Source organism: Pleurodeles waltl, chromosome 11, assembly GCF_031143425.1.
Source record: "Pleurodeles waltl isolate 20211129_DDA chromosome 11, aPleWal1.hap1.20221129, whole genome shotgun sequence".
Lineage (NCBI taxonomy): Eukaryota > Metazoa > Chordata > Amphibia > Caudata > Salamandridae > Pleurodeles > Pleurodeles waltl.
Genome location: NC_090450.1, coordinates 148,545,278 through 148,557,476, shown reverse-complemented (window position 1 = coordinate 148,557,476; position 12,199 = coordinate 148,545,278). Strand labels below are relative to the sequence as shown.

General features: G+C 39.9%; 1 protein-coding gene across 3 annotated transcripts in view; it reads right to left on the bottom strand.

The window, feature by feature from the left end:
• The window catches only part of MME (membrane metalloendopeptidase), a 352,340-nt gene that overhangs the window by 198,385 nt on the left and 141,756 nt on the right, over nucleotides 1-12,199 (bottom strand). For all 3 annotated transcript variants that reach the window (XM_069213314.1, XM_069213315.1, XM_069213313.1), the window contains exon 8: nucleotides 10,798-10,863. In XM_069213314.1, coding sequence (XP_069069415.1) covers nucleotides 10,798-10,863 — 66 coding nt within the window. The remainder of the gene's footprint in view (nucleotides 1-10,797; nucleotides 10,864-12,199) is intronic.

Genomic DNA, 12,199 nt, shown 5'->3' with positions numbered 1-12,199 from the left:
CTGATACATGTGAGAGGAACTTGAGAAAGGTGTTACTTTATACCATGGGTAATAAATAGATCCTTAGTGGAAGAATTATACACTCACACCAGGATCAGATTCCACTTCAGGTCTAAACGCAGGACTTAGTGTTAGCTCTGACTTTGTTCTGCCTATAAACTGCACATTGTGCTTGGACCTTAGCTCCATAAATTGCCAGCAACCTAGACTTGACTGTTCTTTCAAATAATCACCAAATATACGAAGAATACCTGATGCTTATTAATTACGTAGTAATCAAATTTTATGTCTGTCAATATCAATAAATTAAAATATTTGCTTCTTGTGATACACATAACTGGCACATATTTAGGTACAAAATGATTTTGGCAACATCTCAGAGACACCTTGGTGGTACTATAGACAGCTCTTCCATTCCAGGATATAGTTTTTAGGGGTGGGTGGATTTGGCAGAGTTTTAGTCTGCTGAATTCCACAGAATTACATTAAAAGTTTGTGGAATTCTGCAGAATTCTGTGAAGGGGTAGAGTGGGCACCACAATGTGCAGTGCATACCTCTTTGTGCCCTTACATAAGTATAAGGGCTCCAAGTGGTATCCACTCAAGTGCATACCCCTTGTTGCCCTAACAAATGTATGTAAGGGCACCAAGGGATATGCACTGCAGTGCAGTGGTATACCTTGTTGCCCTCATATAAGTATGTAAGGGCACTGAGGGGTTTCCACTCCAGTGCATACCCTGTGGTGCACTTACAGTCTTAGGAAAAGGGCAACAAGGGGTATGCACTGCACTGCAGTGTAGTTCATACTCCTTGGTGCCTTTACATAAGTATGTAAGAGCACCGTGGGGTATCCTCTTCAGTGCATATCCCTCTGCGCCCTTTCATACTTATGTAAGGCAATGAGGGGTATGCACTGCAGTGCAATGTATACCCCTCAATTCCCTTACGTATGCACTGCAATGGTGTGGTACTTTAAACTGGGGTGCAAGAGAAAGCAGTCCCTCTCTTTTTAAAACTCACTGAGATTAAGGTACTGTTCCCTCTTCCAGTCCTATTTAAAAGCCGTTACTGAGCCGATTTAACCACCATCGAAGGGGAGGAATTTTTTTGTAATTCTGCCCTACATGAGTAACAAGGAGTGACTATGGGCTGATTTAGATCTTGCTGGAAGGGAATACTCCATCACAAGTGTGACAGATTTCCTATTTGCTGTATTATGATCCCATTATATCCTTTTGTAATGATAATACAGCGGTCAGGATATCTGTCACATTAGTGACAGAATATTCCTTCCTCCGAGAGCTAAATCAGACCCTAAATGCCTAAAATTCTGCCTTGGCAGAATTAAAAAAATGTCCCACCCCTCATATTTTGTCCATATGACTGAATTTATAGTCTTTAAACATTGGTCATACGTTAAAGTAAATAATAAAGGCTTTTGTTAGTAAACCTATTTCTGTTCTCATACATGGAACCATTTGTAGTGGGAAAGACTTTATACATGAAAAACAACTGGATATAGTAATATAATCATTTTTTTAAGCTGAGGCAATCTACCCATCAAGCTTTAATGAGACCCTAATAGGTTCTCACAGTAGTCTCTATGATAAGTCAACAAACAGGGATGCCTTATTTATATGACTTTGTAGAAATGTGGATCCACGTTTTTTTTGAAGAAATGTAAATGTGGTTGTATTAAAGGATTAACCAATACATGCAAAATATTAAATGGTTTTCATGCCACTGGCAATTTCCCCATCTAAAACTCATATGAGGGCACAGATTATTTCAAAAGTTGTATGGAATAGAACTATTTCATGAATTTAACAAACACGGGCAAAACCAATGAGTCTGGCATTGGCTGCCGGCATTTTCACTTTGTCAATGCCTATTTTGTTTTTGAACAGTTTTTGGGAAACTTTATTACGGAGATCACCCAAAGGTCACCATGAATGTGTGCACATCCATACCACACAAGGGCAGCCTTCTCGAAATTATTTTTGAAATAAAGTTTTACAGAAACCATTTACTGATGGCTGTCTATGTGTGAGTTTATGTGCTCACATGAGAATCCATGGGCTTACTTTTTCAGTCTTTTTTAAACTTTTGTATAAAACTTTAGAAAATTGATGCATATATGTTGCATGTGCACGAATGCACATACCTAAGCAGCCATCTTCGAATTACTTTTACAAAATGTAAAGGCATGCAGATGTACGCATGTGCATGCACACGTAGGTGGCCATTTTACATTTTTTATTCTGAAAAAGTAAGGATTATGAATGTGATATGCATGTGAAGACCTGAAACATGTGAGTGGTCCAATAATAGTGTTGGGAGAGTTGCAGGCCCTCACTTCAGTGAAATAAGCATGTCTAAAACCCAAAATAACTTTTTACTGTAAGAGCACACAATAGTAGTTCCTAACACTGAAGACTACTACTTAGTAGAGGAAAAGCACATTGTACAAGTTTAAAATGCCTTCATTTATGGGCAGTTTAGCCAGAGGCTGAAGTAGGCTGACTCTCTGCCCATGCCGTCTTCTGTGGTAGGCAGAAGCATAATGTGAATGACACTACAGCAAACAAATGGATGAAGAGGGCTAACTGAAAGCCTCTATTCATATGTTTGCATATTTTGTATTGAAAACACAAGGTCTTGGCTACTGACAGACCTAAAAATAAACATTGGCTGAAAGCAAAAATATTTTTTTGCCATCACAAAACCAACTGCCATAGTAATCCTACAGGAGTATGCTGTTACAGTAAAGTCAGCCAATGACTGAAGTTGGCCAGTGTATTTCCCCATATTGTATGCTGAAGTGGCCAGAATTTAAATCTGACTGACACAGCATCAAGGAGTTTTATTATTTTAAATGTTTATTTCTAGTATTTAAATACAACAACTACAAGGTCCAGAATGCCACATAATGGTCACTATAGACTGACACTATTTAAGGTAAAAGGGAACAAGGACTCACTAGCCGTGAGCAAGACTTGTTAGAAGTCGAAACGCATTGGTGGTTGCTGGAAACAATAAAAGTGACTCTTCATAAACTTCCTGGAGTGCGGTAATATTTTTGATATATATATATATATATATATATATATATATATATATATATATAAAATAATATACACGCACACATATATTTTTTTTATAAATATACATATATACAGTATATATATATATATATATATATATATATATATATACACATTTAAGCAAAACCATATGGTTTTGGATAACGCTAGCGCTATAAAAGGATGCAACAAAAAGTCTTTAAATGCTGAGGCAACAAGCGTATCTAGTTGCAAACTTGAATCCAGACTTAAAAAATGATGTTCCTTAATTTGGATTATTCAGCATGGCAGTTATGGAATTCATGAGTAGTTATGGAATGCACCCGTCCATTCTCGACAAGAGGACGCTGTGACAAGACCATGGGAGCGAACAGTCACCTTAGTTTTATCTGTTCATACACTTTATGACGCTTACAAAGTAATATTTTAATTGATTTTATTTCATTTATGTCACACACTGTGAAGAATTTCTAGAGTCTTGTTATACAAAATCTACTAATGTTATATCAATCACGACAATTTGAGGATTGTGAAACTGACATCCTCTTAATATGTGCATTGAAAACTTTCTGTCAGTTTTTAGAGATTAATAAAATGATTTCTATTGTTGTTAACTGCAGAGAGATACTTATGCAAGGCTAGCAGAGGAGTTCTGATGCACTCTTGGCTCAGTTTCACAGTGAGGTATCAGTTTACACAGTTGCTAACTGTTTTTAAATTTTTGTTTAGGTAACACATGATATTGGCTGTCAGGTTAATGGCTGGGTGCCAGTTAAGCAAAATGCATTTTTATGTCCATGTAAAATGTGATTTTTATGTCCACACCATGTTTTTTCACTGTGAATAATACTAAATCAGTTTCTGCACAAACGAACTGCCTTGTCTCTTCGCTACTCAGATTAACAGATTAAATTCAATGCACACATGTGGTTTGAAGAAATGACTGATTAAAAGAGATTCTCTCCTAACTATGGAATGGTGTGCTATTTGGTTCTGTTGCTGATTTGTCTGGCTATTCTTTTAGAGCATGATTTCCCAGCATTGGGAATATCTGGGGATTTTCATACTCCTTAGGATGGTCTGTTTATTTGTTAAGGACTGATACAATAAATATTATTCTAATTCATGATGCACACAGTCTTTTTTGGGGGTGAAAATACATATTCACACAGAGTATATGTGTATATATCGGTCTCCAGTAGATAGTTAAAGAAAGTTTTTATAGACAAAGTTGTTGTTTTTGCTTGCCTATATCTTTGGTGCCGCTTGACGAATCTTCATGAAAATTTCTAAAACAATTTAGAAAAAGAAATCTGACAGTCACATGAGTTGCTGTCTGGGAAGTATCTGGGTGAAACAGGGTGAAGGTGAAATTTAAAGCATTTCCAATGTTAACTCCTGTATAAAAAAATTGAACAGCTATAGTGCCAAAACCACTGGATGGAATTACACCAAATTTCACAGAAAGGTAGCTCTTGGTCCCAAAAGAGCCCTTTTGTTAGGTGTAAATCTGTTCAGCAGTTTTTGAGAAATTGAAGAAAATCCAAATGTGGATATCTAGGGTCGCGAATCCTATGCAACCCCTTCCGATCTTGTGCTGAGATCTTTTTGAGTGCCAGCACTTCAAACCAGGAAGTGTTGGCTGCCATCTTGGGACTCCGCTTGGGTCGAGCCATAGCAAAATATGTAAAAAAAAAAAAAAGAGGAACCAGGGTACACACACCCTTACCCCATAGCTCAGGTGTTGGGGTCTCACAGGGACCTCCTCTCAGAGCAAAAAAGCATTTTTTATCACCTTGATTCACAGCAGAACCGCGGATCCAGCAACATTAAAAAAAAAAAAAAAGTACAGGCTCCTGTGCTTCGTGTCTTTCAAGCTCCTGAGTGGGCCACATCCCAGAGACAATGCTTAACAAAGTGCAGGGGGACCGCTCACCCTCCCCCGCAGCCCTGGGGACCTCCACCTCCCCGGGGCTTATTTCAATTTAAATACAGGGGTGCATCTGGCCCCTCCTGTAGCCCTGCAAGCTGCCAAGGCCCCAGTGGAAACTGAAAAAAATAGAAAGGGAGTCAGTTTCGGACCCCCTGCAGACCTGGGGACCACCACCTCCTCGGGGCTCTTTTTTGCTGGAGTAGGGACCGCCACCCGCAGGGCCAGCTCCTGATGTGTCCCAGGGTGTCCACCTCCAGGACATAGCTGTTTGCTGTGGCTTGGCTGCAGCTTTTACAGCTGCAGCCAAGCCACAGCAAACACTCCGCTTTCTGACAGTGGGACCTGTCAAACAGGCCCCACTGTCGGAAAGCGGGGTTTTCATCTTTCTTCCCTGCAAGCAGATATGCACACAGGGAAGACAGATGAAAACATTTCTCCAGCAACCAGGGAGCTGCTGTTAAAAGCAGCTGCCTGCTTGCAGAGCAATGCAACCACAGATGAGTCCTTGAGGTTCCTCCCGCTGTCCCAGATAGCCCATAACGGGCCAAAAATAATAACCCAGGGAAGGATCCTGCTATGTCCCGGGGTGCCGGGACAGCACTTCTCCTCAGCTCTTCAGCTCTTCTCCTTGGCAGAGGTCCTCTTGAAACCAGAAGAGACCTAATATTCAGGGGTTTTTGGTCCAATACTTATACCCCTTTCTGCCTTTGAAGTGGGCATACTTCAAAGGAAAGTCTCTGTTGTTCACAAGATCCTGCCTTGCCCATGCCAGGCCTCAGACACACATCAGAGGTTGGAGATGGCATTGTGAGAGGGCAGGCACAGCCCATTCTGGTGTAAGTGACTACTACCTCCTCCACTCTAGCACAGATGGCTCATCAGGATATGCAGGCTACACCCCAGCTCCCTTTGTCTCACTGTCTAGATGGGATTCACAAACAGCCAAACTGTCAAACTGACCCAGACAGGGAATCCACAAACACACAGAGTCACAGAGGGTTTAAGCAAGAAAAAGCCTACGTTCGAAAAGGGGCATTTTCCAACTAACAATCTAAAAAACAACTTCACTAAAAGATGTATTTTTAAATGTGAGTTCAGAGACCCTAAACTCCACATTTATATCTGCTCTCAAAGGGAAGCTTTACTTTAATTATATTTAAAGGTAGCCCCCATGTTGACCTATGACAGATATATGCCTTGCAACAGTGAAAACTGAATTTGCCAGCAGTTCGCTGTTGGGACATGTAACACACATCAGTACAGGTCTCACTTTAAAGATACACTGCACCCTGCCCATGGGGCTAGTTAGGGCCTACATTAGGGGTGCCATACATGTATAAAAAGGGAAGTTTAGGCCAGGCAAGTGGGTACACTTACCAATTTGAATAGGCAGTTTAAAACTGCACACACAGACACTGCAGTAGCAGGTCTAAGCCATGCTTACAGGGATACTCATGTGGGTGGCAAAACCAATGCCGCGGGCCCACTAGTAGCATTTGATTTACAAGCCCTGAGGACCTCTAGTGCACTTATCTAGGGGCTTACTAGTAAATCAAATATGCCAATCATGGATAAGCCAATTGCACATACATTTTACATAGGAGCACTTGCACTATAGCAGTGGTTAGCAGTGGCAAAGTGCCCAGAGTATCAAAAACAGCAAAAATAGAGTCCAGCACACATCAACAACCTGGGAAGCAGAGGATAAAACTTAGGGGAGACCATGCCAAGGATGCCAAGGCTAAAACTCATGCACCCCCTAAGACACTGATGCACGCACTCTCACACCAAGACAGAATCTCACAGCTACTCTCATCCTGAGATACACTTATTCTCACAACCAGAGAGAAAGGTTGTGGGGTTCAGTGGTTGGCCTCAAGGTCTGGCTGCATGCTAGGCCTTGCAGGCAACCCCTGTCTCACATGAGCAAAGGCTGGGCACGGTGTAAGTTTGGGTGGTTATAGGGTGTAGTCCTCAGGGCCTGTGGCCAACCAAAGCCACTCACGGCCACAGGCTGTTGCCGGCAGTGGTTGGATTAACGTAATAATGAAACTTAATATGCGCTAAAAAACATAGAAATTCACTGAAAAAAACAAACGTTACGGGGACATTATAGTCAGGAAACATTTTTTTTTTAAACCTAGAAATTCAGTTATAACAACAAAGGTTACAGGGACATTATAGTTAGGCTCACATTTTAAACATACAAACCACAGAAATTCACCAGTTATAGTGAGAGTTATCTCAAGTAACTATAACTCATGTCCTAAGGTAACTTTACCTTACGCCCTTGTCATGCACTGCTAATTACCCCACAAATTATGGCACTTATAAAATCATTGATAATATCACTGTAAGATTTGCAGTAAAATATTTGACGTAAAAACTGTGCATGGCGGGGATGCGAATTACAGTTACCTTACGGCATGAGTTATCCTGCCCTCCAAAAACAAATTACTAAATAATTAGGCCGCGTTCTAGAGGATGGAGTCACGGTATCCAAGATTGGCCTGGGGTAGGGAGCTGTGCAGCCCCCCTCTCACCAAACAAAAATAATAATTAGGCAACGCACTAGGGGATGGGGTCCCCATGGTCTGGACCGGCCTGGTGAAGGGGCTGCATGGCCCCTATCCCCTAAAAAAACATAAAAATACTTTAATCAGAACCATTTTGAAAGAACTATGAACTGATAAAATCTGCTGGAACAATTTGGAAGAGACATCCCCAAGAAAGATAGTTTTAGCAAGAGGGTTGTATCAAGAATTGCAGTAAATTCAAACACTGTATTTATGTTTACTAATTGACTGGACAGATGGGTATTTGTTATCACTTTTGTAAATGTCCCTTAAATGTCATGTTTTGTTTATTGCCATTTGAATAGTATTGTGTTGTTGAGACACCTGGATATGGTCTAACAAATATGTTTGTGTGTTAAAATTTAAAAAATCATATTTAAATGAGTGGTCAATACCTAGGTCTTGAAATTTGTTTTCTGGGTCATAAATTATAGGTGATTTGTGGTGATTAGGAGTCAGGGTAGTTTATTGCTTACTAAACTTCCTTAAAGTGACTTATGATAAAGACTTTCCCATTAATGAGGGTTTTAAATAACAATTCTTCAGACACCAAACTTGACATTTCCACCTGCTCCTAATCAAATGTTAGTACCTGTTAAATGTAATATGGCAACTGAATGTTATCTTATGGAAGAGGTAGGCATCACAGGAGTGAAAATTCAATTTGTCAGTTTTTCACTACTGGGACATACTAAACCTAAAAGTACATGTCCAAATTTTTAAGCGCAATCCACCCTGCCATCTTGGCTGTCTTGACCTACTTTAGGGGTGACATACATATTAAAAAATGAATTTAGGGCTTCACAAAGGGTTATTTTGCCAATTAGAATTGGCAGTTTAAAACTGCATACAGGCTGCACTGGAAGGACTGAGATATGGTATAAGGATCTACTTAAGTGGGTGGCACAAAAGTGCTGAAGACCCTTCTTGTAGCATTTAATTTACCAGCCCTGGACATATGGTATTCCACGTTACTAGGGACTTAAAAGTAAATTAAATATGCCAATCAGATGCAAGCCAATTTTACCATTATTTAGGGAGCGAGCATAAGCACTTTAGCACTGGTTAATAGCAGCAGACTACACAGAGTCCTAATGCCATCAAAAAGCAAAAGGAAATTCAGAAAGATAGGATGGGAGAAGGCAAAATGTGTTAGAAGATCAGCCTAGGGCTGACATGTCTAACAGACAACAACTCTCCTGTAAACTCAGGGAGTATTCAGATTGGAACAACATTAATACCAAGACATCCAGCCCTCCACCCTGTTTCCATGGACACCTGATCTCAATGTAAATTCCTTAGAGCTCATATAGCAAACATTACTACAATAGCTAGTAGGCTAGCCCTTAGGGCTTCTTCATTTAGCAACCTGTGAAATCAAACTTGGTAAGACTCTGAAGCCAAGCATTTCTGCTCACAACTCTGCTTGTAAACCAGCAGAGTACTTTTAAGTTCAAACACATTTCTCAAACCATATCATTTGGCCACCTAAAGACCCACATCTACTATTCCAAACTGGCTATGCACCCTAAATGGTTTCTCCCCTGGAAACGTCTACATTACCTCAATACTTTTTTATTTATAAAACTAGGGTAGGTGGGTTCTGCCTAATGTGAGGAAGTGAATGTAGGCTAGTATCCTTTAGAGAAGACTTACGTAAGCAGTGTTCAGGGGATGGCCATCAACCTTGAACCTGCCAGCAGCATTTGATTTGGTTAATCACTTAACTAGTCTGATATAAACCAGAAAAAATCAGATGTCCACTCCCAGCTGGATCTTCTCATTCCTCACAGAAAGATCACAAACTATATTCACAAGACACTTTTTTGCTACAATGCCAGTCCTACAGTAAGAACGTTCCAAAGAAGGATTCTCCCCACATTCATAAATGTTTACACATGACTGCTTATCCAAAAATGGCAATCTTTAACAAAATAAGTTTTTCAGCATGACAGAGGTAAACGTTCTTAATACTAACAGCAGAACTTTGCAATGGATTACCTCCTAACATTTGCTTTGCATGTGATATCCTCCCCTTCAGAAGGGGGCTAAACACATGGTTGTTCCTTCGAGTAATGATCTGAGTGCCATTTACTTCTTAATAAAGCATATTCTAAATTCTGCTCCCTAACCTAAACATTATAGCTGTGGAAGGGAAATCAAGAGCATTAGAGCCTAGAGGCATAGATCTTGGTGGAAGCAATGAGGACAACATGAAAAGTGGTCACTGAGCAGGGGAATGGAACATCAGGACATGGCAACTCGCTAAATCAAAGACACACAGCCACTGAGATAAGAAGAGATGGGTATGTGGTCTAGCATACACAAGCAAGAACACTCAGAGGAAGCAAACATGCTTCTAATAAACTGATAAAGACTTGGTATACAGCAGCAAATAGTGTTATTCTGGCCAGAGGGTAAGACAGAATGAGATGCAAACACCTAGGTAGAGAGACTTGCAACAACGAATCCGTGGGCATGTGAAACAAGCACTTGTTCTAGTGTTGCCAGTATGTGTAGTATAGTTGGAACAACAAAGGTAGAGAAACATGTAAATAGAGGAACCCAGTACAGGAAGTCATGGACTATCATGCTTTTCCCTCTTCCTTTCAGCCCTGTGGACAGGCTAGCAAAATTAAGTTGCAATTTTTGTCACTAACTAGGACACTGGGTACTTGGCATGTGAAGGAAAACTGGCTTTCCAAGTTGAATTTACTCTCTGAATAACGGTAGGTGAGCAATGAAGTCATAGCTCAAAGGGCTTGTTATGAGATTTAGCCAGTGCACAGTACAACAAAAGTATCCAGGTTGCAATGAAATACGAATGCCCTGACACATTTTCAGTAACTATATCGCTCATTAATGAGTATCCATTCACGGATCCAGCTACCTATAAACACCAAAGAAAATGGCAGAAATATCACAAAAAATGGCAGCCTGCTGGGCAACAAAAAAGAACTTCAGCAAAATGGAAATAAACTGTTGCAATTTCAGAAAAAGGGGACTGAAGAGATTTGCTTACGTTATAGGTAGACATCACTTCGATGAATATTCATTCCTCTTGTGCTGTGCTTCCATTCTATAAATGCTAACATACAAACTAGACACATTTAAGGTATTTAGCGTTGTGACTAGATTCTAATAGTCTTCTTTTTCAATGTTTGATAAGTAAGTTATGGTGATTTACATGTGAGATGTACTTACTTCCTCATAGGCACCAGTGCATTCATAGTAGTCACGAGATGGAAGGCCAAGACTAGGTTGGTCAATCTTGCAAAAAAAGAAAAAAGAGTTAATTAATTACCTGAAAGTATAGGTGTGATTAATGCTGCACCCGAGACACACAGTTCTCTCGTATCCTGGCACTCTTTTGGGAGCATATGGAAGAATCCTATTGTACAGCACTTTTGCTTTTGGATGAAGATTTTATTAGTTAGATTAAACAATAGGTCTCATAGGCGAGAAGTAGAATTATTGCTTATAAAGATCAATCTGTCACTCTACAGGCGACTTACTAATTTTAAATAATATTACATCAGGAGCAAGTCAATCTGACTTGTGGCTGCTCACGTGTTTCTATGGAAATAGTCCAGCGGCCTTATATATTTTTGTCATCATTTACAATGAAAACAAAAATGAAAAAAAAACTCATTGGTAGGGCATATAAATACAAGGAACTAATACATGAAAACCTGAATTTTCTGAATGACTACAATCTTATAGCGGTCTAGCTCAGTGATCAAAAATAGTGAATCTAATTGTGAATGCACCATGCCAGATCACTGGAAACAATGTAATTTCATCTCATCGATGTTAGTCTCACGTTTATCCAACATAAACAGGTTTATTGATGCCGTCTGTGGACCGAATTAGGTCCAGCTTTACCCCACTTTGTCTGCTCAACTAGGCCCAAACAATAACCATAATGAAAAAAACTAATTTTGGAACTCTCAAAGTCACTGGACGAATTTAGAGCTAAAATATATTAGTTAAATTAAATGTCATTCTTTTTCATGTGTTTCAGACCAGGGCTCACAATTGTAATGAAGATGTATATTTGGAAACAAAAATTCAGGAAGTTCCAGTGTTTCAGCATTCATATTAATGATAATAATGTAGGATATTTAGTGGCAATCAAGAAGTACATAAATGTGATAGCAGAGATGTGTATCTGTCTGGAGATCCCTGCATCAAAAAAGGACATTACTGAGGCACATGACAAAGTTCTCTTGATTCCTGCATTCTGCAAGGTTTCCCGTTACCTGCTTGACTCACTGCTAGGTTATAATAGGCCCAGTTTCTGAGGGCTTGGATTTCTATGCCAGAAAAGCAAGTACCTATAAATTTGTGCTGTCCCAACAACTGCAGTTCTGTGCACCGATGCGTGAAAGCACGGTACAAATTATTCCAGGCAGGGCTAGAAATCTAGAAGCAGGGGAATGGCCCAACACCAAGATGTTGTTGCTAGGACTTTCATAAGAGTTCATTTGGTTCAAAGTTCCTCTACTGCTGCAAAGCTTCCCTTTTGCAGACAGCCCATGTGCCCTGAAAGCATAGTCCTTATCTGCTACTGTGATTTGAGGTATGGTAAATGTGAATGTTCATG